This window comes from Pseudophryne corroboree, chromosome 1 (assembly GCF_028390025.1).
Source record: "Pseudophryne corroboree isolate aPseCor3 chromosome 1, aPseCor3.hap2, whole genome shotgun sequence".
In the NCBI taxonomy this organism is placed as follows: domain Eukaryota; kingdom Metazoa; phylum Chordata; class Amphibia; order Anura; family Myobatrachidae; genus Pseudophryne; species Pseudophryne corroboree.
In genome coordinates this window covers 775835896-775863637 of record NC_086444.1, presented here as the reverse complement: position 1 = coordinate 775863637, position 27742 = coordinate 775835896, and the positions used below count along the sequence as shown (strand labels likewise).

General features: G+C 42.3%; 1 protein-coding gene across 9 annotated transcripts in view; it reads right to left on the bottom strand.

The window, feature by feature from the left end:
- Window positions 1-27742, bottom strand: part of RAP1GDS1 (Rap1 GTPase-GDP dissociation stimulator 1) — a 297477-nt gene that overhangs the window by 125719 nt on the left and 144016 nt on the right. For 8 of the 9 annotated variants that reach the window (XM_063917603.1, XM_063917621.1, XM_063917610.1 and 5 more), the window contains 2 exons: window positions 27414-27560; window positions 20-148 (listed from right to left, as the gene is read on the bottom strand). In XM_063917603.1, coding sequence (XP_063773673.1) covers window positions 20-148; window positions 27414-27560 — 276 coding nt within the window. The remainder of the gene's footprint in view (window positions 1-19; window positions 149-27413; window positions 27561-27742) is intronic. The other variant, XM_063917632.1, reaches the window with a different exon arrangement.

The window sequence follows — 27742 nt, the reverse complement described above, 5'->3', positions numbered from 1 at the left end:
ATGCATTTAGCATACTTACCAAGCTCTGCTAAATTTCCAAATGCAACAAGGCACATCTCTGTCAGCGCAGTGTTCTGAGAATGAACGCCTAGGAGCTTCACTAATGTAGGAATAACTCCAATATTTATGAGCTGAGCTTGCAGAGAATCTAGACAGAGAAAACCAGACAGTCTGACTTATAATAATTGCTTTCAAAGAACTGACAATACATTTATATAATGCATTAAAAACAGAGGACGCAATTCCAAGCAGGCTGGTGCCTATTGGTGCTGATTTAATAATAAGAAAAAATAAAATGGTTAAAAATTGAATACCATTTATATTTTAAGTAAACAATAGCATACCACACTCGACAATTGCGGCTAATTAGTTCGCCGGGGGCTATCCAATTACCCCTTATGCGGCGCGCTCCTACTCCTGATTCCGGCACTTATCAAGGATTATACTCCGCGTGCCGCAGCACTATTGCGTGTAATGGGATACCACCCTTAGACTGACCCAATGCATCTTAACACCAATGAGTATAGTCTATAAATAAAAGTTCCCTAAACAAGTAAATATAAAACAAGATTTATTCTTTTTAGAATGGATAAAAAATATATTGGGGATATTCAATTATTTGAAAAGTCACTAGGGTGTCCAATAGACAGGAAAAAAACAGACACCCAACTGACTCTTCAAAACATTTGAATTTCCCCCTATGTGTCTAATAGGAAAGAAACTAACAAAAAATGGGAAAGTATATATTAAAGACTTAGAACATGTGTCTTAACTTATTTAGAACCGCAATATAGTCTGTGAATCAGCACCACCCATTGATTAGACGTTAAGAAGTGCTTTCTATTACTGTTGTCTGTGACATTATATGCAGGTATGGGATCACTTCTATGGAAACTAGAGAAGTAAAAGTCATGACCAAACAGGATTTCCACCTGTAGCCTTTGCACTGCTATAGTAATTGGTAAGCAGTGAGATGGTTGATGCCGTGGAAGGAAAGATTGGACATTTTTTAATCAATTTCTTTTAGTATATTTTACGCTTTGATCTCCAAATTATGAAAAAAACAAATTATCTGGAAAACCATATGTTCATGCATTTCGGAGAAAATCTCATATCTGCATATCAATTGAGAAAACATGATGAATAGAGAAACAAGTTGTACACAATAGGTTTGCATAGACAGTCCTGTGTATAATAAATCACACGATAACTTATGAAAATTTTTAGACTAGACTAAAGAGTTTCAAGATCCAGCAGCAGCCAATCAAATGTAAACATATCCATAGAGATTTGCTTTTCCAATAAACAGTACAAACAAAATGGGAAATAGATTAGGACATGGTCAAACATATACACAATATTTTTTATAGAGCATGTCACATCAAACTTTAAAACAGATGGCATTTTAATTCAGTGATCATATAAATAAATGGAGGAGACCATATTGTGACCACCTTTGCATAACTCACCAGTGGATATCACATATTTGCAAACATAAAGCTAAGGAGATTAAAAATTGTGCAAAAAACTTAGATTCCGAAACAATGGGATAGATGTGTCACAAGAATGCTTAAATTACATAGTTATATAGTCAGTGAGGTTGAAAAGAGGCAAAATGCCCATCGGGTTCAACCTGTATTGTGTGTTAATCTGTTCATATTATAATGCGCCTGCTGGAGTAATGGTTTAGTATCAATTGACAGCTATGAATCTTACCACTCCCAGATAATTTAATGTCATATGTTAAATGCTATAGCCCTGGATACATTTTACCGTTAGAAATTTGTCCAATCCATTTTTAAATGCATTTACAGAGTCTGCCATTACCTTCTACGGCAGGGAGTTCCAAATCTTTATTGCTCTTACCGTGAAGAACCCTTTCCTACGTTGTGTACGGAATTTTCTCTCCTCTAGCCTCAGCAAGTGCCCACGCGTCCTATATAGAGTTCTTTTAATAAACAAATCCGCTGCTAGCTCCTTGTAATGACCCTTTACATATTTGAAGATATTAATAATGTCTCCTCTTAGTCGCCTCTTTTCTAGTGTATACATATTTAACCTAGTAAGCCTTTCCTCGTACTCCAGTGTCTCTAACCCTTTAATTAATTTAATAGCTCTTCTTTGAACTGTTTCTAGTTCTCGGATATCTTTTTTATAATACGGTGCCCAGAACGGAACACAATATTCCAGGTGCGGATGTACCAATGATTTGTACAGCGGCTGGATTACATCCTCGTCCCTTGTCTCAATGCTCCGTTTAATGCACGCTAGCACTTTACTTGCCTTCTTTGCTGCAATTTGACATTGTGTACTGTTATTAAGCCTATTATCTATGAGCACCCCCACATCTTTTTCCACCATAGTTACGCCTATATTTTCACCATCTAGAGTGTAGAATGCAACTGTGTTTTTTGTCCCAAAATGCATAACTTTGCATTTTTCTATATTGAACCTCATTCTCCATTTAGACGCCCAGGTTTGAAGTTTAAATAAGTAATTCTGTAGAGACTCCACATCGTCTTCTGAATTAATTACCTTACACAGTTTAGTATCATCCTGCAAAGATTGACACTGTGCTTTCCAGGCCTATTCCTAGATCATTAATAAATATAGTGAACAGCAGTGGGCCAAGAACGGACCCTTGCGGCATTCCGCTGACTACCTGTTCCCAGCTGGAAAGCATCCCATTGACCACTACTCGTTGTACTCTGCTATCCAGCCAATTACTTATCCATCTACAAATAGTATGTCCTAGGCCAAGTTTCTTTAATTTGTTGATCAGTCTCCTATGAGGCACTGTATCGAAGGATTTAGCAAAATCTAAATACACCACGTCCACTGCTTTTCCCTGATCAAGATTCTCGCTCACTTCCTCGAAGAAGCTAATTAAGTTGGTTTGACATGATCTGTCCCTTACAAATCCATGCTGACTTTTGCTAATAAACTTAGAAGCCTGTAGGAGCTCCTCTATGCTATCCCTCAAAATGCCTTCCAATATTTTACCCAGTATAGAAGTTAAACTGGTCTATAGTTTCCAGGATTATTTTTAGTTCCCTTATTAAATAAAGGCACTACCATGCGCCAATCCTTTGGTACCATGCCTGATCTAATTGAACCATGGGAAATCAAGTATAGGGGTTTTGCTAGCTGTGACCTAAGCTCCCTAATAACCCTCGGATGAAAACCGTCTGGGCCTAGTGATTTATTAATCTTTACCTTGCTTAGTCTCTCCAGGACTATTTCCCCATTTAAACAAGCATCAAGCCACGAGTCATTACCTTCCCTGTCGTTATGCACTACTGTCACCGGCTCATCCTCCCTGGTGAATAATGAGGAAAAACAGTTGTTCAAGATTTCATGTTAATTTGTTGTCATTTATCAAAGCTCCCAATTCATCTTTTAATGGGCCTACGTTCTCCTTCTTTAACCTTTTACTGTTTATATATTTATAAAACTTTTTAGGATTGGTTTTACTCTCTACAGCGATTTGCTTTTCGTTTACAATTTTAGCTGCTCTTATTACTTTTTTGCATTCCTTGTAATATCGGAATGAATCCTCCTCTCCATTAGATTTTAATTTTTTGAAAGCACGCCTCTTATTAATCATTGCTTCCTTGACCTCCTTATTAAGCCACATTGGTTTGTGCTTAGTACTCCTGCGTTTACTTCTCATGGGAATGAATTTGTGAATATTGCTTTCAAGCAACCATTTTAAAGCATCCCACATTTCCGATGTGTCCTTGCCTTGAAACAAAACTTCCCAGTCAAGTGAAAAGGGAAACTTACAGTATGATAGAAGTTATTCTGTAATTCACCTATCGCAACTGTTGAAGATCTGAATTTGTTACTTCATTTACTAATTTTATGTCATTTAAACAATTTGGTATTTTATAAATGGAATTCAATTCTTGCTGATGTGCCATCAAAAACCCATGGGGACGCTGCAACCTTGCAGACACCAGTATTGCCAATTTCCCATAACACACCACAAAGAGTGCAGGAAAATTGTCAATGTTGGGCTATTGTAATTCTCCTGGATGTGCGTAGCCTAACATCATGACCGCACATAGCAGAGAACTGAAATTTCCCCATTTGAGTACTTTTAGCAAAAGGCATTTTTGTAGGAGCTTAAAGAAGACCCATTACATACAGTGGAGGCCTCCGTATAATCAAGTAAAATACATGTAAATGTAGCCTATAAGTTCATTAATAACCATCACCTTGTTAATATATAGAACATTGTGCCTAAGTGTCTCTCATAGCAGTCAGTGCATTATACTAACTCAGTAATATCACAAGGGGCTGATTCAGAGTTGTGCACAGGTCCAAGCATACACAACGCACAGCAACTACTGACAATCCATAGTTACATGCATTTCAGCAGCAGTCCCACTTGCGACTGAGTTGGTGTACATTGGCTAACTTTACTGATCTGTGCAGTGCTGGACTGGGGCATGAAAGGCCCATGGGGGGGAATGCGGTGGTAGGGGCCCATGCTTAGAGGCTTGACTAACCGTTACTGAGTGCATAGTGGGGACCTCTTGAAAAATATACATAAATAGTAAATACTGCTAGAACGTGCATGATAATGCATCAGATTAATAACAGTAATGCACTGTTAAAATATACCATAGTCCTGTGCAGTATAATATTTCCCCAGTACCCCTGAGGAAAAGTCCAGCGGTGGATGTGTGCCGTGTGTGTAGACATGTACCGAGGTTTCCCCAGTACCCCTGTGGACCAGTCCGGCCCTGGATGTGTGCTGTGGGTATGTACATGTAATTGCTGGCTATTCAGAGGCAAGCGTAGGCAGAAGCCAATGGCCTTCAGGCCAGTCTCTTACACCAAGGATAGGGCTGGTGTAATTGTGTGCTTCTAGTAATAATTACTAAATTCACAAGCAGATGGAAATGCAGCCAATGCTAAAAAGTGATTATGCCATGGGACAGACTTGTGTTTGTAACTCTGAATAAGCCTAAATATGTACGAGTGTATATATAAAGTATATATACTGTACAAAAGTTTTAGGCAGGTGTGGAAAAAATGCTGCAGAGTAAGAATACTTAATAGTTTATTTTTATCAATTAACAAAATGCAAAGTGAATGAACAGAAGAGAAATCAATATTTGGTGTGACCACCCTTTACCTTCAAAACAGCACCAGTTCTTCTAGTTACATTTGCACAGTTTTGAAAAGGAACTCGGCAGGAAAGTTGTTCCAAACATCATGGAGAACTAACCACAGATCTTCTGTGGATGCTTGCTCAAATGTTTCTGTCTCTTCATGTAGATACTTATCCATCATGCAATACAATCAGGGAGGCATCCGATTGGCTCCAAATTTATTCTGCAGCAGGACGACGCCCCAAACATATAGCTAATGTCATTAAGAACTATCTTCATCGTAAAGAACAAGAAGTCCTGAAAGTGATGACATGGCCCCCACAAAGCCCTGATCTCCTCAACATCGAGTCTGTCTGAGATTACATGCAGAAACAGAAGGATTTGAGCAAACATACATCCACAGAATAATAATAATAATAATAATAATAATTTTATTGATATATCATACTTTTTCCAACAGGACTCAATGCGCTCCAACGGGACTCAAGATCTGTTGTTATGTTTGAAATAAGTGTACCTAGAAGAATTGATGCTACTTTGAAGGCATAGGGTGGTCACACCAAATATTGATTTGGTTTTCTCTCCTGCTTATTCACTTTGCATATTGTTAATTGATAAAAATAAACTATTATCACTTCTATTTTTTAAAAGCATACTTAGTTTGCAACATTTTTCCACACCTGCCTACAACTTTTGCACAGTATTGAATATCATAGAAACACACACATATATACATACAAATCTTTCTTTTTCTTACATTAACCAAGGATTTAAATTTTGAAAAAAAATACATTGTTCTCCAGTTAGGTAGGTAGGTAGGTAGGTAGGAAAGAAAGAAAGAAAGAAAGAAAGAAAGAAAGAAAGAAGGTTAAAAATGCAGAACACATTAATACAACATCTGGGAGGAATTATATTCTTCACAAACTAAACAATGGATTTGAGCTGAACATGAAATACAGAACATCAATTTAACAAACCTGAAAAATAAGTAAAACAGTGCATTTTCTGTTACCCTTGCATTTAATCAAATATCATTTTATTACTTCTTTATTATGTAGCAATATGTTGTCTTTGTACATTGTTAACCTTTTCCCTGCTGAGAGGATCACCACTAAGATGGAACTGCTGTGTGTTCAGAGGATTACCCCAGCACTACCATCAAACAAGTGTGTGGTGACATTGGAAGTAATGTGCTTGAGCTACTGTATGTTTTGTGTCAAGCAGTCTTTGTCAATTTACAGCTAGTTGTGTTCTGTTAGAATAACCATCTGTCACCCAAAATGGCATCTGATGCTGGACTGAAGAGGCAGAGTGCCTAATATTAAGCTACCTTAACACGTAGCACACTGTTCTCATATGAAAGACCATCTATGTGCCACTGTCAAAAAGACATGCCCACCTTTGTAAGTAAAATGTGTGTTGGGATTTGGAAATATGACATGCCCAGCGGATGTTGTCATGTGCCCCTAAGATACAGGATATGACACCACGAGGTAAACCTGTTTTTCACAGCAAAATTTTCTGCTTATTTTCAATATTTTTAGTAGTTACCTGGACAGACTTTACAAATTATAATGCTGTGGGGTCCACTTTAAGACGCATACACAAACATCTAACACACACACATACATATAGTAGACAAAGTGTGTGGGTGGCAACACTCTGGTAAATAACGACACAACATCTACTTGATATTTTTTTTAGTAACTTTTGAGACCGGCTTGTTGTATTGTTTTCATGTTTGACTGATGCAGGTGATACAATTTTAGCCATTTAACAAGGTATATAAAGAGACTGAGGTGGCCACTTGCTACATATACCAGCGAAACGCATTGAGCCTTACCACTTGGATCTCGACAGCATGCTGGCATTAATTGGAGTTTCTTCCTATGTTTTGGGACTTCACAGCATCACTTGGCCGAACGGATCCCCGCCACTCAGAGCAATCTTTCCAAGCTAAGGAATAAGGGGACTGCACCATCTGTTTCTGGCCTAACATCTTACCCACTGCATATTGGGACAATGCAAAGTGTATCGTCCGGTTACTATGATACAGGTTGAGTATCCCTTATCCCAAATGCTTGGGACCAGAGGTATTTTGGATATCGGATTTTTCCGTATTTTGGAATAATTGCATACCATAATGAGATATCATGGTGATGGGACCTAAATATAAGCACAGAATGCATTTATGTTACATATACACCGTATACACACAGCCTGAAAGTAATTTTAGACAACATTTTTTATAACTTTGTGCATTAAACAAAGTGTGTGTACATTCACACAATTCATTTATGTTTCATATACACCTTTTACACACAGCCTAAAGGTCATTTAATACAATATTTTTAATAACTTTGTGTATTAAATAAAGTTTGTGTACATTGAGCCATCAAAAAACAAAGATTTCACTATCTCAGTCTCACTCAAAAAAGTCCGTATTTCGGAATATTTGGATATGGGATACTCAACCTGTAATTGAATACAGAATTGATTATTGAATACCGAATTGAGTCCTAGCAGCCATAAATTATGGAGACTTGTGGCAATTAAGATATTCAAGCACAGATACTGTGGTCCATTTCTAACTTTTATTAATTATTGATTTAGATATATTGTGTGTAATTATAACAAATTTGTTAAAAAAAATTTCCACAAGTCGTTCTGTTTTATTCCTAAACAACCAGTGCTAGTATATCTATTTATTTATTTTTTGCTTAATCTAAAGGCCCGTACACACTGGTCGATATATCGGCCGTTCTCTTGAACGGCCGATATATCGCGGGACCGTCGGCCAATGTGTACAGCCGATACGTCTGTGAACTCCGTCGTTCACAGACGTATCGCTTCGGTCGCGCAACACAGCAACAGTCAATATATCTACCGATGTATTGGCGCGTCGCTGTGTGTGTACCGCCCGTACACATGCTGCGGCGGCCGGCGGTGATTGACAGCTGAATTGGGCGGGAGTGTGTACACGCCCGCCCAGTTCATGACGTCAGTCCCCGACGGATCGGGTAGTGTGTATGCACAGCACACTGCCCGATCCGTCCATAGATATATCTGCAGATCAATTGATCAGCAGATATATCTATTAGTGTGTACCCACCTTAAGAGAACTGACCTTCCCTACAATGGCTGCTGTTGAATGCGCACTTCATTACATATTGGGGGTAATTCCGAGTTGATCGCAGCATCAAATTTGTTAGCAGTTGGGTAAAACCATGTGCACTGCAGGGGGGGGGAGGATGTAACATGTGCAGATAGAGTTAGATTTGGGTGGGGTGAGTTCAAACTGAAATCTAAATTGCAGTGTAAAAATAAAGCAGACAGTATTTACCCTGCACAGAAACAATATAACCCACCCAGATCTAACTCTCTCTGCACATGTTATATCTGCCCCACCTGCAGTGCACATGGTTTTGCCCAACTGCTAACAAAGTTCCTGCTGCGATCAACTCAGAATTACACCCATTATTCACTTGTTAAAGACACATTGGCTGTTGTATAATCTACATTTCAATGGCAACACATTTTCAACAGGAACACGAACATGCAAACAGTTCTTACTGTCATAAAACACAGATATCCCACCACCACATGTGATTCCATCCTCCCTGCATCTCGCAGAAGTTGGCACCCGAAAATGATATTACCGCTAGTCGGTGCATTAGCACAGCACAGTTTGCAGATACAAAATGAAACAAGGCCCTGCTGGGTCACTAACAATGTAAACAGAGCGATTCATATAATATTCAATATAACAGCAAGAATCACCATTTTATATAATCACACCAAAATTTAAGCAGAACCTTGTTTGTATACAGCATATAATTTTTTTTTATAAACATCTGTAAGTTTCTACATATACTGTACAGATGTGTCCTCATAACTCTAGCCTCAATATGCCACACAGTGGGAGATGCCTGGCGTGAGTGAGCCAACAGGTCCTGTGCAACTCCGCTAATGTTAGGAGTCTTGTTTTGCCAAAAGTGCACCTTAGACGCAATGTAATGTGATTCAGACACACCAGAAGACTGTGCTGCTTAAATTGATATGTGACGCTTGTATATCTGTTTGTGACAGAGTCTGTATGAGAAGCACAAAAGGAAAAAAGCCACGTCCACTGCATTGTAGCTATTTCGGATGCAGATTCAGAGACCCAGTCATAGAAACAGATGCCCGACGCTAACAGAGTCTCACGGAAAATAACGTGCCAAGAGGGGCTGTTTGACAACTGCAGCAGAGATGTATGGGGATCCATCTGTATGCTGCTGGATAGAAACCATTGTGAGATATAGAGATAGATATATGGCCAGTATTATTGAGTATAAGTATTGGTCTGCACTTTATATGGTTAATTGAAATTTGATGACACTAATAGGTCAACAGTTAACTTTTATTGGTGTAATGCAGTGGTTACCAAACTTTATTGAATCACGGCACCCCATAGTAGCTCTTTTTTCACGGCTCCCGAAGGCCAAACGTTTCTTATTAAAAAAATCTGCAATAATTAGTGAACTTAAGTAATTGTGCTTAAATGTCATCCCTAGGATGTTATTTGGTGGTGGACAGGGCTGCGCTTCTGTTTGTCCACGTATTATATATTTGCCTATTACATGGACCATCAAAATTTTACTTGGCCCTGGACCCACCAACCTGTGACACTCCCGCAAGTGCCCCACGGCTCCCAGTTTGGAAATCACTGGTGTAATGTATAATAATTGTTTAACACACTTACTCTATATGTGTGTAATTTTTATAGGGTATCCGCTATATTAGGTAATGTTTTTGTAAGAACTACAAGTATGGGGTGTGATATACAGCACGATAAAGTCTAAATACTGTATTGAATGTTTAGTGAATTGTTCTGTGTATATTGTCAGAAACCCAGCAGGACCTTGTTGTTATGTTTTGAATATGCAATGGGTGGAATTCACAGACTAGTGATTACATCATTTATGGATGCCACTTGCCAAGAGGTGCAGGGAGGAAGGTGTCACACGTGATAGTGAAATAGTTACACAACTGTTGTTACTGAAATGTACATCAGACAGTAGACTTATTTTTAGTTATAGAGGCATTTATTTCTAGCCAGTTAGGCATGTGTCTTTTCCACTTTAGGAGTTTTTTACTCAGTAATACTTGATGATGTACTAGAATATTTAGTGTTATGTTCAATTACAGTCGAAACTGCCGTCTTGTCGGAAAGATGGCAATTTTCAAATATTTTAGGTCAGAAGGGATTCCGACCTATTCAAAATATCCCAATTTTTTCCGACAAGTCGGGCATTTCGACTTGTTGGAAAGCACGTGGATCGGCGTGCTTCTGTCGGAAATGGGGCCAAATCAGACAGGTTTCGGCCCCATTTCCGACAATCTCAATCCGACTTTAAAAAAAGTCAGATTGAGGAGATAAGACGGGGGAGTGGGGCGATGGGCTACAGGGGCAGCAGAGCACAGGTACCTCTATGACAGGCATCTACCTCCCCCCGGCCAGGCTCCATCCTCCGTCCCCCAGCGGCTCCCCGGCCGTCACTGGTCGTCCCCCTGCCAGGCTCCGTCTCCCGCAGTGGCACTGACAGCAGTAGCAGGACGGATAGCTCCAGATGTACCTTTCATGTGATGGCCAGAAAGTTCCATCGGCCAATAGTAATTTATCCCAAAAACTTTCTACTCTTCGTATTGTTTGCATATTTCGAACACTGAATTTTGTGAGGTGGTCAGGGCAGATTTCCTTTTCATAACTGTTCCATGCAGACAATTTTCTGCAATCCTATGCTATGTACTACTACTCTTGGTGTCAGTGAAATGTTTCTGCATAGATGAATTGCTTTGACTTCATTCAGTTGCACACTATTCCGAATGCTGTTTCAAGCAATTTCGAGGAAACCATGCATGTGTTGTGGGCTGCATATGCATTTGAAGCACTTCCAAGCAATTCTGGCTCATGCACATGCTGGACGCACAATTCATTTGCTGTGGGCATGTACACAGAGTTGCGTGTCATTCTGAGGTGTGTCAGATCTCCTGTACTAAGGCTGATGCAAATGTTGGCAGTTGCTCTCGGAAGTGGAGAGGTGGTAACGATGTGATCGCAGAGATACACCAGATTCCTTTGAATACTAGACAATGGGGTCATTCCGAGATGATCGTAGCTGTGCTAAATTTAGCACAGCTACGATCATCTTCCCAGACATGCAGGAGGGACGCCCAGCATGTCAGTCCAGCCCCCCCCCCCTTGCACAAGTACAAAAGCATCGCACAGCTGCAATGTTTTTGTACTTGAAGAGTAACTCCTGGTCAGCGCAGGTCCTGGAGTTACCCGTCGCTGCCCCGGGTCGCAACGGCTGCATGTGACGTCACGCAGCCGCTGCGGTGCGCCCCCCGCACGGTCCGGTCCAAGTTGGCATTATTTATGTTTTCCTATGCCTTGTAACAGATGCCAAAGGCTAAAAGGGTATTTAGTCTACTACAGGGGAAACTTTTACCCGCTTTAATGCAAGACTTTATGGTGCAATTAAATTATCTGCAAATCGGGCCTGTGCTGTTGGAATGGCATGGGAACGCTAGCAATGGCAGCAATATTGATCATTTAGCTTTTGCACATACCATGTTCACGGTTTATCTCCCAGATTCAGCAAATAATTAGTAACCGTGCATTAGGATGTGTTGAAATATGTACCGCACGTACAATCTGACCTAACTTTACCATGTAAAGGTGTCTCATCCATTACAACCCCTAAACACTAGCCCAATCCATGATCCATTAAGCCATATGCTATACACCCCCTAAAACAAACTTGCCTACATTTTTATGCCCGATTTCCTCCTTAGATTGTCAGGAAGTGGCAGGGAAGCGGCAGTGCAATTCCATACAAATACAATGCAAATACAGAAGGAGGCATCTGTAGGAGATAGAATCCTCCTGTATGCATCTGTGAAATCCATGATGCAGCATCAAATCACCATCACCAAAGCTTACTCAATCTAGCCACAGGATCTGGACAGCCAGGTCCAGGAAGTAACTTCAGCAGTATCCTGTGACGACCATTCAAATTAGTATAAAAAAAATAGGATTTTAGTACCTACCGGTAAATCCTTTTCTCCTAGTCCGTAGAGGATGCTGGGGACTCCAAAAGGACTATGGGGTATAGACGGATCCGCAGGAGCTTGGGCACACTATAAAGACTTAAACTGGCTCCTCCCTCTATGCCCCTCCCCCAGACCTCAGTTAGAAAACTGTGCCCAGGAGAGACGGACATTTCGAGGAAAGAATTTATAATTTAAACACAGTAAGTGTTATACCAGCTCACACCACGAACATACCGCAAGACATGGCCTTCAACAGAATACCAGCCCACGGTATGAAAAACATACAGCCATATGCTGAGAGAATATGTAACACAACCTGTGTGTCAACCCAACCAACAATAAGAAACCACATGCCAATAGCCTGACAGAGAAGAATCACCACAAAGCGCAACCAAAATCAATAACTGCAGACACAGTACGCACTGGGACGGGCGCCCAGCATCCTCTACGGACTAGGAGAAAAGGATTTACCGGTAGGTACTAAAATCCTATTTTCTCTTACGTCCTAGGGGATGCTGGGGACTCCAAAAAGGACCATGGGGTCTATACCAAAGCTCCAAAACGGGCGGGAGAGTGCGGACGACTCTTCAGCACCGAATGAGCAAACATGAGGTCCCCATCATCCAGGGTATCAAACCGGTAGAGCTTAGCAAAGGTGTTTGAAACCCGACCAAGTATCCGCTCGGCAAAGTTAACCCGCCGAGACACCTCGGGCATCCGCCCAAGAAGAACCCATCTTCTTAGTAGAATGGGTCTCCACCAACATCGGTAACGGCAAACCAGCCGTAGAACTAACACGCCGAATCGTATCATAGATCCAACGTGTAACAGACTGCAGAGACTCAGGCGCCCCAAGCACGCTGGGAGCATACTGACAACAGAGCCTCAGTTACCACAAATTGAGCCCAATTGTTGACATAAATCTTCAAAGCCCTGACTACATCTAGAGACTTTGACTCAGCCCATGCTGAAGTTACCACGGGCATCAACATAGGCAGACTTTTGATAAACCCCGAAACCTTTTCGGCAGAACTACTATCCGAGTTCTCCAATCTTTCCACTTGGAAGATCAAACAGGGACTGTTGTGAGACAAAGCCGCCTCGCAGTTTCCCCAAAGGCAAACGCATGACCACTCTCCAAGAGAGAAAATTTTAACACAACCTGTAATAAAAGGTTCCACTCAGTGAGACACAAGAAACGCATCACGGCAGCAAGATCCCACTGTGCCAATAGGGGCACAATGGAGGTGGGGCGTGCAGTATTCCTTCCACGAAAGTCTGAACTTCCGGAAAGGTGGGCAAAAATATTATTATTATTTTTTTTAAACTATAAGGCCAAACTGCCCTGAAAACCAAATACGGTAGTAAGGCTTCGCCGTTACTTCTTTCTAGTCTGATAGAATGTGAAAATGACCTCACTGGGAATACCCATTCAGACTAGGATATGGCGTTCAACCGCCACGCCGTCAAACACAGCCGCGGTAATTCCTGATACACACCCGGAGCTTGTTGTAACAGTACCCCCCGTAGAGGAAGATGCCAGTGATCTTATATGAACAAGGCTTGAAGAACTGTATACCCAGCTCTCCTTGGCTAGAACGGAACAATGAGGATCGCCGGAACCTCCATTCTTTTCTTACGTTTATCACCTTCAGCAGAGTGAAAACGGAGGAAACACATACCGACTGAAAACCCCCAAGGTGTCACAAGGTCATCCCCCGCTATAGCTTGAGTGATCCTTGACCTGGAATCCTATTCCTGAGGTCTCTCGTTGAGGAGAGACGGCAACATGCCCAATTGAGACATTCCACAAAGACTTGTCACTTCTGTGAAACTTCTCGATGACGACAATTTTCCCCCCCGAATGGAGAGCGCGTATGTAGAGGAACCTATTTCACCTTTGTTTACGTCCAGAACAAAGACTGCTAATATAACGTTTACCAGTCTTTCCACTCGACGGCAAACAATTTCAGCTTCTGCCATTGCCGCTTTGTTCCTTGTTCCGCACTAGCGACGTACTTACTCCGCTGCTGTCAAGTCGTTCGACAGAATTAACACCGGCAGATCGCAAAGAATATGGTCGCTGAAAAACCGCTCTTAATTCAAGTAAGCTTAATGTAGACAAGCCTCGCAGCTTGACCTTTTTCCTCTGTAAATACTTCCCATGTAAAGGACTGCCCACCAGCCTCGGAGATCTGCATACATGGACACCAGGATCTAATCCTGGATCCCGAACCTTCGTCCCTCTAGGAGATTAGAACTGAGCAGACACCACAGGAGTGATATCCTAGCCATTAGAACAATATTCCGGTGTCTGCGGCGGTGAGACCCAGACCACATTCCCAACAGGTCCAATGAAAACCACTCTGGCATTCAACCTGCTCACCGGAAAAAAAAAGGCCTCTGAGGCCGCACCCAACTTCTTTATCAACGTAACATATTGATGAAGTGGCACTACAAATCTGATTCGACTCAGGATCCTCAGACCTTTTTTCCACAGGAAAACACAGAACTCCAACCGTGCAGTATCTACCCTGATACCATCTCAGACATCTGCGCCGTTGGGAACAACAGCTCATCCCTGTGTTGAAAACAGGCAGAGAGAAACAATGATTTGCACTACATGTTTCGTGACCTCGCCCCACTCAGGCGAACATCTCAGTATAGAAAAACAATGGCTCCTACTATTGAAAGAAAACCATCATACTACCATCACTCGCGTGAAATGGCCAAGACAATCCTGGCTATACCTCCAGTAAATCTGAATGCGTAGAACAACGCATGTAAAAACTTTTTTATAACCGGGACAAGAGGACAAGGCCCTGAACCTGACGCACCTCTGGTACGGCGTTGTGTACTACCTCCCCTTCCATAGGGGAGACGGCCAAATCCCTTAGAAAACCAGTGAGGGGAAACATCTGTACTCCAGAATGTCCCCCTGTGGATTCTATAAGTAATACACCAGTCCTAGGCTATTCGTGGACTAACTGAAAGTAGTAACCGAGTCCTCACCGGAGCAGGGTCCCTCCACATAGACTCTGCGACATGTGGTGTATGTGGCAGACATAGAAACGACATCCTCCTCCACGAACCTAACCAGGCTGCAGAACTCTTACCTTTTCACCTTTCACAGGCTGTACAGAAAGGGTAAAAAAACAAAAAAAACTGTATTTTAACCGATTAAAAAGACTGCATCCCTCAAAGTTATGCGTCACTAACTATTGCCAGGGAATCTAACTCCCGAAGTTAGACTTACCAGGAATATCCACCGAGATTGGCTGAATGGATGCACCCCTCCCCCCCAAATCAGCGGTACACCATCCCAGAGAAAAACTCCAGTAACTCACGGAGTCAGCCTCAGCACTCCCCCGGCCACACTACCTGTATACAGACGACAGCCTGCCGCAAATTTATAGAGAGGATCCAACATAAGGAACCACCTTCCTCTCTTTAGGTTAAATCTATTTAATGACCTACCGAACACAAACACTCCCTCATGTGTCCACAATGCAAAAAGGCCCACAGTATAGAAAATAATCATATCACTTAGCTTTCCTGTATACGATCCATTGAGACAGGGCCCCGTGTCGACCAGTCGTTGACTTTCACAATATTCCATCCGTGGCGGAAAAAGAATAACCCTTCGGACTTCTGGAGAGGGTGTGAGTCACAGCCGACCTAGAGCTTTATCAACAGAGCGATCAGCACCTGAGAAGGAATACTATTACACCAGTATTCATCAGAAACATCATATGAATATACATATTGCAATACACGTATAGCCACATATCCTAAATATATATATATATATATATATATATATATATATATATATATATATATATATATATATATGTACCAGGAGATTGAAGCTGCACTCACAGACTTATAAACACCAATTAGATCCCCGGCGAAGACAAAGAGTCAGACAACCAGGGTACCATTCCGACGTTTCATGTCCATTTATGACATTTTTTCAAGGATGAACAAATATACAATGAATAAACTTAAATAGACACTCACCCAGACATGTGTGCTCGTTCCCGTCCCGCTCCGTGATGCGGCGCCGTGACGTCACTCTCACGCGACTTGCGATGACGCGCCGGTCCCCGCCCACGGAAGCGTGCGGCTGCAGTGTACCCATCACCATGGAAATATGTGAAACAAAAACATAACAGGACAAATCCTTTAGCTGCAGGCCAATCTGAGGGGCATAATCATAATAAACACAATAACTATATCATTAAGAAAGAAAGTTAACTACTGGTGAACTAATATACACTTGTTAGTAGTTAAATAAAACAGTTAAATGAGCAATGTTCATTAAGCCCCAACGGATGGAGAGTTTGCAGTTTATCAATCCACATAGCCTCTTTTTGAAGTAGCAAGCGTCCCCTATCTCCCCCCCGGCTGTTAAGGGGTACATGGTCAATCATCTTGTATTTCAAACTTGCCAGGTTATGCCTAAAGTTCTTAAAATGCCGAGCCACCGGTTGTTCCTGGTCGGTCCCTTCCAGCGCTTGTCTAATTGACATACGGTGCATGGCCATGCGCTCTTTAAATTGTCTGACAGTTTTGCCAATGTATAAAAGCCCACAAGGGCATTTGATGTAGTAAATGACGAATTTAGATGAGCATGTTAGGGTGTATCTGATCTGGAAAATCTTCCCGGATCTCGGATGTGAGAAAGTGTCCCCAGTGTCCAGGTAATTGCATGTGGTGCAGCCTAAACAACGAAAGTTGCCAGGTTTTCTGGCAAGAAAGTTTCCCGATGGGGTGATTTTTAATTTGGAAACATCGTTGTGCACCACATAATTTTTAATATTCTTACCCCTGCGTTGTCCAATAATGAGACGTTTCTGGAAGAGGGCAGGGAGCTCCTGTTCAGTATTGACTAGAGGCCACAGCCTCTTGGTAGCTGTATTGATTGTTCCACTTGCCGTGGAAAAGTCAGTCACCCAAATAATGGATTCCTGTTGATTGGATGAAGTTTTGGTTTCCAGGGCTTTGGCTCTTGGGGTTGACATCACTTTCAACATAGATTTTTTTAGAGAAAGAGGATTGTATCCTCTGGCAATGAATTTGTTCATCATCAGATTCAGTTGTGTCTTAAGGTCCTGATTGTCACTACATATTCTGAGAGCCCTCATGAATTGTGAAAAAGGCAGACCATGTTTTAACGAATGTGGATGGTGGCTTTCTGCTCTCAGTAAGGTGTTACGGTCCGTATTTTTGTGATGAACAGTGGTGTGAAATTGACCATCTTTGATAGAGATGAGGACGTCCAAAAAATTAATGGCATGATTACTGATGTTGTGAGTAAACTTGATGTTAACGTCAGCCAAATTGATACCTTGCATCATGGACAAAAATTGTTCTTTGTTTCCCGTCCAGAGTACAAATATATCATCTATATACCGATGATAGCTGTGAATAAATTGCCCGATGTTAGGGTCAGCAAAAAATAAATCTTGTTCTAAAGAGAACATAAAAGCATTCGCGTAGCTTGGGGCCACGCAAGACCCCATAGCACAGCCCAGTCTTTGTATGAAGTACTTGCCGTCATATTGAAAATAATTTCTTGTCAGTGTTAATTCTAGAAGACTCATGAAAAAATCCAAATCCGGACCTTGGTAGAATGGGTTATTAGTGAGGAGTCTCCTCATTGCGGCCAGCCCCCTGCTGTGTGGAATGCTCGTGTAGAGACTCACTACATCGATGGTAGCCATCCACCAATGTGATTCCACCTTGGAAATATTGAGCATTTTGAGGATGAAGGCCGTCGTATCTTTAAGAAATGTTTTTTCATTCTGGATGACCGGTTGTAAGTAGAAGTCCAAAAATTTGGAGATCCCATAATACAGGGACTCTCGGGCGGAGATGATCGGCCGACCTGGGGGGTTATGAGCGTCCTTGTGGACCTTAGGTATGGTATAAATTAGAGGAATCTTGGGGTATTCGGTTGTAAGTGAATCACTCACTTTTTGTGAAATAATGTTATTATGGACAGCTGCAGCAAGAAGAGTGTCCAATTCCTTTTTGAAAAGGGGAGTAGGATCCTGGTCCAGGCGACCGTATACATTGAGGTCACTTAGTTGTCCTTCAATTTCAGCTTTATACTGTGTAAGGTCCTGTATGATGATGCCCCCACCCTTGTCAGCGGGGCGTATGACGATGTCCGTATAGGTGCTCAGGTTCTGTAGAGCAATCTGCTCCCCTTTAGTAAGATTACTGCATATAGGGGTTTTCACCTCGGAACTTTTCTCTATCACCTTACTCATTTGAGAAGTAAAACATTTAATAGCTGGATTGTTGGACATAGGATCAAAGGTAGATGTTTTCTTGATAATTGGTTTACCAATGGCTTGCATGTTATTATCCCCAAAGAATTCTTTGAGTCTGAGCTGTCTATTCAGGCAATATAAATCCACTTTATTTTTAAAAGGGTTAGGTCTGTTGGTAGGCACAAAAGACAAGCCTTTTTGAAGTACAGCTAATTCATCAGTGGTAAGTTCTCTAGATGATAGATTGAAGACTACGTTTTCTTCTTGTACTTGCGCTTTCCTTTTTCTTGCCCACTCGCCTCCGCGTCTGGTCCGAGATCTTCTACCGAGCCTGCCTTTGCTCGGGTGGTCACCCCTAAAGGGAGTTTCTTTGCCTGTGTTTTAGTGCGAGTCCCGGAGGTCTCTCCCTCGCTTGTCGACGTGGCTCCTCCACTAGAGTTGTCGGTGTCAAAACGATTAGGTTTCCTGTATCTCTGCGGGTTCCTTCTATTGGTTTGTGGATAATGAGGTTTCTGGTTTACCCATGAATATACGCGATGTTCTTCATAATCTTTCTCCACCGTCATGGGTAAACCAGAAACCTCATTATCCACAAACCAATAGAAGGAACCCGCAGAGATACAGGAAACCTAATCGTTTTGACACCGACAACTCTAGTGGAGGAGCCACGTCGACAAGCGAGGGAGAGACCTCCGGGACTCGCACTAAAACACAGGCAAAGAAACTCCCTTTAGGGGTGACCACCCGAGCAAAGGCAGGCTCGGTAGAAGATCTCGGACCAGACGCGGAGGCGAGTGGGCAAGAAAAAGGAAAGCGCAAGTACAAGAAGAAAACGTAGTCTTCAATCTATCATCTAGAGAACTTACCACTGATGAATTAGCTGTACTTCAAAAAGGCTTGTCTTTTGTGCCTACCAACAGACCTAACCCTTTTAAAAATAAAGTGGATTTATATTGCCTGAATAGACAGCTCAGACTCAAAGAATTCTTTGGGGATAATAACATGCAAGCCATTGGTAAACCAATTATCAAGAAAACATCTACCTTTGATCCTATGTCCAACAATCCAGCTATTAAATGTTTTACTTCTCAAATGAGTAAGGTGATAGAGAAAAGTTCCGAGGTGAAAACCCCTATATGCAGTAATCTTACTAAAGGGGAGCAGATTGCTCTACAGAACCTGAGCACCTATACGGACATCGTCATACGCCCCGCTGACAAGGGTGGGGGCATCATCATACAGGACCTTACACAGTATAAAGCTGAAATTGAAGGACAACTAAGTGACCTCAATGTATACGGTCGCCTGGACCAGGATCCTACTCCCCTTTTCAAAAAGGAATTGGACACTCTTCTTGCTGCAGCTGTCCATAATAACATTATTTCACAAAAAGTGAGTGATTCACTTACAACCGAATACCCCAAGATTCCTCTAATTTATACCATACCTAAGGTCCACAAGGACGCTCATAACCCCCCAGGTCGGCCGATCATCTCCGCCCGAGAGTCCCTGTATTATGGGATCTCCAAATTTTTGGACTTCTACTTACAACCGGTCATCCAGAATGAAAAAACATTTCTTAAAGATACGACGGCCTTCATCCTCAAAATGCTCAATATTTCCAAGGTGGAATCACATTGGTGGATGGCTACCATCGATGTAGTGAGTCTCTACACGAGCATTCCACACAGCAGGGGGCTGGCCGCAATGAGGAGACTCCTCACTAATAACCCATTCTACCAAGGTCCGGATTTGGATTTTTTCATGAGTCTTCTAGAATTAACACTGACAAGAAATTATTTTCAATATGACGGCAAGTACTTCATACAAAGACTGGGCTGTGCTATGGGGTCTTGCGTGGCCCCAAGCTACGCGAATGCTTTTATGTTCTCTTTAGAACAAGATTTATTTTTTGCTGACCCTAACATCGGGCAATTTATTCACAGCTATCATCGGTATATAGATGATATATTTGTACTCTGGACGGGAAACAAAGAACAATTTTTGTCCATGATGCAAGGTATCAATTTGGCTGACGTTAACATCAAGTTTACTCACAACATCAGTAATCATGCCATTAATTTTTTGGACGTCCTCATCTCTATCAAAGATGGTCAATTTCACACCACTGTTCATCACAAAAATACGGACCGTAACACCTTACTGAGAGCAGAAAGCCACCATCCACATTCGTTAAAACATGGTCTGCCTTTTTCACAATTCATGAGGGCTCTCAGAATATGTAGTGACAATCAGGACCTTAAGACACAACTGAATCTGATGATGAACAAATTCATTGCCAGAGGATACAATCCTCTTTCTCTAAAAAAATCTATGTTGAAAGTGATGTCAACCCCAAGAGCCAAAGCCCTGGAAACCAAAACTTCATCCAATCAACAGGAATCCATTATTTGGGTGACTGACTTTTCCACGGCAAGTGGAACAATCAATACAGCTACCAAGAGGCTGTGGCCTCTAGTCAATACTGAACAGGAGCTCCCTGCCCTCTTCCAGAAACGTCTCATTATTGGACAACGCAGGGGTAAGAATATTAAAAATTATGTGGTGCACAACGATGTTTCCAAATTAAAAATCACCCCATCGGGAAACTTTCTTGCCAGAAAACCTGGCAACTTTCGTTGTTTAGGCTGCACCACATGCAATTACCTGGACACTGGGGACACTTTCTCACATCCGAGATCCGGGAAGATTTTCCAGATCAGATACACCCTAACATGCTCATCTAAATTCGTCATTTACTACATCAAATGCCCTTGTGGGCTTTTATACATTGGCAAAACTGTCAGACAATTTAAAGAGCGCATGGCCATGCACCGTATGTCAATTAGACAAGCGCTGGAAGGGACCGACCAGGAACAACCGGTGGCTCGGCATTTTAAGAACTTTAGGCATAACCTGGCAAGTTTGAAATACAAGATGATTGACCATGTACCCCTTAACAGCCGGGGGGGAGATAGGGGACGCTTGCTACTTCAAAAAGAGGCTATGTGGATTGATAAACTGCAAACTCTCCATCCGTTGGGGCTTAATGAACATTGCTCATTTAACTGTTTTATTTAACTACTAACAAGTGTATATTAGTTCACCAGTAGTTAACTTTCTTTCTTAATGATATAGTTATTGTGTTTATTATGATTATGCCCCTCAGATTGGCCTGCAGCTAAAGGATTTGTCCTGTTATGTTTTTGTTTCACATATTTCCATGGTGATGGGTACACTGCAGCCGCACGCTTCCGTGGGCGGGGACCGGCGCGTCATCGCAAGTCGCGTGAGAGTGACGTCACGGCGCCGCATCACGGAGCGGGACGGGAACGAGCACACATGTCTGGGTGAGTGTCTATTTAAGTTTATTCATTGTATATTTGTTCATCCTTGAAAAAATGTCATAAATGGACATGAAACGTCGGAATGGTACCCTGGTTGTCTGACTCTTTGTCTTCGCCGGGGATCTAATTGGTGTTTATAAGTCTGTGAGTGCAGCTTCAATCTCCTGGTACATGCAAATCCACAGAACTGCACCACAGCAGCTGGTAAATATTGTTGGAGTGCCGGACATTCGTTTAGTCTATATATATATATATATATATATATATATATATATATATATATGTATGTAATATACATATAGTCGGATTGCCCCGAGTCTTCTGGTCCCCAGTGACATTAATGTGTTCTAAACGTGTATGACCATGTACTGAAAAGCCACAGTTGTGGATCTACCAGGAAACTTAGTCGACAGAAAACCCCAGTATTCGTCGACAGCAGGGATTAGTAACCAGGGAAAATTACCGTCTTGCGACGCCAAGAGGTCAGAGGGAAGTAACGTACAACTTTATATACACAGGTATAAGTCATATACAGCATGTGCAGTTACCCCCGGTGACCGTTGGTGCCGACAGGGTCACCCACATACCATTGTGTCCCCCATAAATATAAACTTATTTGTAGCAAGTACCCACGTGCGTCGGCGATGCCGACAGTGAACCCATATGTGTTTATAAGTGAACACTCACGCCTGTCGACACAAGTGTACTAAACTGGGTATTTTTGACAGGGAGCACACAAAAACTACCCACAAGAATGATTGCATGTCCAATCCTAACTCAACTACTGTTATATATGTGTATATAACACTAAAACACAGTGCCCCCCCTTGTTTGTGCAATACATACATCTTGGCAGGGACAGGGAAAAAATGGCGCTGACCCTGTTTGTGTGAGGGCTAAGCCCCGCCCCCCTCGACGCGCTATAGCTCCTTATATTACAGATATACAGGTCTGGCACCGTATATAGTGTAAACACACTATATCATATGAAACTAATGCTGCTCAGGGCGCCCCAGCAAGCCCTTCAGCATGTGGGTGCACCGGCGCGCAGCGCGCCCGCAGGTAGCAAATGGCGGGGGTAACGGCCGCGGCGTCCGGGGATCGTTTGTACCTCTTCTCCCCGCTCCGTAACTGCCGCGCTCAGGGCGCTCCCCCCCAGCGTCCCGCACCCTTGGAAGCCAGCGGCGCGGAGGAAATGGCGCGTAGCGCGCTATAAGCCGCCGGCGAGGTCCGGGGCACACGGAGCAACGGCCCCTCAACTACCATACAGCGCTAATAAAAACCTGTACCTTGCTGCCCAGGGTGCTCCCCCCCCAGCGCCCTGCACCCGTGGAAGCCGGCGGCGGGGGTTCAAAGGAGCGCAGCGCGCTGTTGCTGGCGGGGGTATGAGACACGGTGCCAAGGCACCAAAAACTTTCACTGCCAGCCCTTTTCCAGAAAACAGTAACTTGCTGCCCAGGGCGCCCCCCCAGCGCCCTGCACCCAGTGAGTGCGTTGGTGTGTGGGAGCATGGAGCGCAGCGCGACCGCTGTACCTCCGTTACTGAAGTCTTCTGCCGTCTGAAGTCTTCTGTTCTTCACATACTCACCCGGCTTCTTTCTTCTGGCTTCTGTGAGGGGGGTGACGGCGCGGCTCCGGGAACAAGCAGCTAGGTGCACCAAGTGATCGAACCCTCTGGAGCTAATGGTGTCCAGTAGCCGAGAAGCAGAGCCTTTGAACTAAGAAGAAGTAGGTCCTGCTTCTCTCCCCTCACTCCCACGCTGCAGGAAGCCTGTAGCCAGCAGGTCTACCTGAAAATAAAAAACCTAACAAAGTCTTTCAGAGAAACTCAGTAGAGCTACCCTAGTGTGTGCCATTCACTACTGGGCACAAAGTCTAACTGAGGGCTGGGGGAGGGGCATAGAGGGAGGAGCCAGTTCACACCCAGTTTAAGTCTTTATAGTGTGCCCAAGCTCCTGCGGATCCGTCTATACCCCACGGTCCTTTTGGAGTCCCCAGCATCCTCTAGGACGTAAGAGAAATGTTTTTTGATCATAGCTGAACATGGAATCTACTGTGCAGCCATATGCAGTTAGCTGTGTTTCAGTGAACATATGGTTAAGTGGAATTCACAACTATCTCTCCCCAGGGCATGCTAGCCTTCAGCTCATCTCTTCAGCCTGTTTCTATGCACTGACACACTTCAATCTTCTTTAAAAACATGCTCACCTCACCAACCCTAACAAAATCATTTCTCAACCCAGACTCTCCCTATCCAACTATATACTCCGTTCTCTTCTATCCGTTTCCCTTAATTTACATATAAAATCTTATCTTTAAATACTTTCCTTTACAACCTCTTAGATATATTTCTGCCTAATTTATGATGGCTCTCTCTCCCTTTAGCCTTTCTAATTACTTATCCTACTCATGCCCATACTACTTATATAGGAACAGTCTTACTACTTTCCAATCTCCACTCTGAGTCTAGGGTTACCACCTGACTGGGATTCCTCTGGGAATGGCAAAGGTCTGTCTGGAGGCTCTCTCAAAGACGTGTGGCATCTGTAATTGTCAGGCTTCTGCCAGACTACATCATGCCGCTCTATGAAGGTCTCTGAGGCATATAAAGGTCCCTGAAAGGCTCTGAATAGGTATATAAAGGGGCATGAGGGGGGGCTCTGAAACTAATAGAGAGTCCCATCATGCCCTTTATACGAGTGGTTTGAAAATGGCCTGAAAAGCGGACAAATAATAAGGTTGGCCTCGCCCTCTGTCCAGGAATTTGTCATTGAAAAGGAGGTGACCCTATCCAAGCAACACTTGCTCCTTTTGTTCTGCCATGAGCAGGGTCCTCTCTAACCTTTGTTTCCATGTAGCCATTTAGTCTACCTATAGCCATGTTTTATATATTATCTGCTTTCCCCACTGTCCAGTGTTTATTGTGCCCTAAAAATCAATGACAATAATAGAATAATAACATATCAAGGCCATGTTGCACAAGCAGGATCTTTGACAAATAATGCCCGAAGATGCTACAAATATCCTCAAACCATCTAGTATTCCATGCATACACATCGCACACATACACCTTATCAGACAATATAACTTCTCAGACACTTACTTATGGCCCTGCTTTACCATCATGTGTAATAAATGGGTCAGTACACAGATGTTGGTAGGTGTGTCTGCACTGCTGATTTCATGTTTGTTTATGTGTGTACACGTCTCTATATCCCGGCTAACATATCATTTATACTTTATTCTTTAATAAACCTAACTAAACTAGTTAGAAAACGTTGTATAGTTTGCAGCGCTGTGAAGAAAAAGCTGCTCAGGTTGTTTGTGGGTAAATTGTTGGTGTTTTTCTTAAACCGAGCGCTTATGTGTGCTAATACGTAGTGTTCTGTAAGAGTACTAAATGAAAATGAAAAATAAATAAATAAAAATAATGAATAAAGCAATACAAATAAAAATTGAATAAAATAAAATAGAAATGAAAATAAAATAAATAATATGTAAATGGGGGGGAGGGGGGAGGATAAGGGTAAAGTGCAATGTTTACAGCTCCTTTGTTGATAATTTGTTTGGAGCTGGCTTCTCCTGCGTGTTGGGCCGTAGCTGCCTCCCCAAGTCGTCCTCCCGCTGGCCGCACTGTAGCCGCTACTCTGTCCGATCAGCCGTGACCGGAAGTTCGGGTCTTCACTTCCGGTAGTACGAATGCTGACGGCGGCGGTGTTAGTGTCCTCCGGTGATGATCTCCAGGGGCTCTCTGTCACGGCGGATCGGACAGAGTAGCGGCTACAGTTCGGCCAGCGGGAGGACGACTTGGGGAGGCAGCTACGGCCCAACACGCAGGAGAAGCCAGCCTGCCCATCAGCACAATATCACGGCCATCAATACCAGAACCTCCGGTCACGCCCGTATCAGAAGAATAGGGTAAGTCAGGGATAGTTATACCCCAAGAGACTGTGCCCCTCTGAATAAGTGTCCAAAAGCTCCAAACAAATCATCAACAAAGGAGCTGTAAACATTGCACTTTACCCTTACCCTCCCCCTCACATTTACATATTTATTTTATTTTAATTTCTATTTTATTTTGTTAAATTTTAATTTTTTTATTTTTATTGCTTTATTCATTATTTTTATTTTTATTTATTTATTTTTCATTTAGTACTCTTACAGAACACTACGTATTAGCACACATAAGCGCTCGGTTTAAGAAAAACTTTAACTAAACTAGTTAACTAGAACAACACAAATATACATTAATTTGAATGTGTTCTATTTTACACATGAAATTACAGGAAATAGGGCACTTTACTGAATTGAGAATTTTATTGATTTCAAAACCTTATTAACGTAACATGCTGCATTTGTATTGTATTATAAAAATAAGTAAACTTTGTGTTCTGCATTATGATAAAAGGCAATATGAAGTAACAAACCACTGCTGATGCAATAATGTAGTCTTTCTCAAACTCAGTCCCCAGGACCCCTAACAGTTCATGTTTTACAGACCACCTATGGATTTTTGGCGGAAGTTGTGTGTGGGGGTAAGGGACAGGTTCAGATAAAACAATGCTGTCAAGAGGGCCCTGGACAGCTGAGTAAGCAGAACAGTGCTCCTTGTCGCAGTACCCTTTGCGGCGGCACGCCCATTAGTATCCATGCAGAACATGTCGTGCGGAGCGTGGCTACATCCCCACAATAGACGCCACTCGAGCACCGGGGTCCATCTGAGGTAAACTGTGACAGAGGGTAATGACTACGCCTGTGAAACAGCTAGGGGGGCTGGAAAAATGTGAACTACAGGGGTTTCTGAAGACAGTGGGCAAGAAACACTGCATTAATCGGATGCAGCACGTTAACAACTTGATAGCATACAACTAAGCAGCCAATACTAGGTCATGCGCTTTAATGCAGAACAGTAAGCCAACAGAAAGAATATAAACATTCCCTTTAATAACCAACGGTAGCTCTAAACAATACCAAAGTGATTGTGAATGTCATTTCATTACATATACAAGTACATATAGTTTAGCAATAGAAAAATTATAAGTTTGTAATCTTACTATGCATATAACCTAAATGCACGTATACTCCACCTACAGGGAAAAAGAAAGGAGGTTTGTCATTGGGTAAGTGAACAACTGAGTAGAGAGGAAAAATAGATTAAAAAACCATAGGAAATTCCCTACAGAACAGCAGGGTCTGGAACAGATTGCTTCTGAGATCTAGAGCACATCCATCTGGTAGAGACTTGAATTAAAAGCATAGTAGAGATTGATTTATTTAGCAGTTAACACTTCATATTTCTTTTCGATATTTGACATCAGTTTCAAGACTTTAAAGGAAATCAAAATAGGTTTTGAAAAAACAATTCTATTTCTTTTGTAAACCCAATTCATCAGGGTACTGCAAAAATGCCCTCAAATAATGCACAGAGTGCATTTATAGTGAAGTAACAATCTACTGTATATAATGGAGAGCAAATTTTAATAGTGCAGATATTTTCTACACGACCTCATTGGCCAAGCTGCCTTTATAGTGTGTGGATCTGGATAATGCAGATAGTTTACCATTCTCATTGCTATAGTTCATCAGCATGCCACAAAAGACAGTCATGAGCTTCTCATTTGCTGGATCTGTTAAAGTGCATATTGACCGTAAATGGTCAACTACAATTTGTGCACCACCCGCTTGGTCAACTGCACGCCTGCCCTCATCTGGAAACAAACAAAAAGGCACATTAAAATAATCGCAGGCATTCCATTAGCAGCCTCACTCAACAACACATATTATACAATATATCAGGAGCATATCTAATTACTGTTGGTCTCCAGACAGAAAACCACTATTTGCTAAATAGTGGTGCTGGCATGTTAAAATGTATAGTATTCAATTCTAT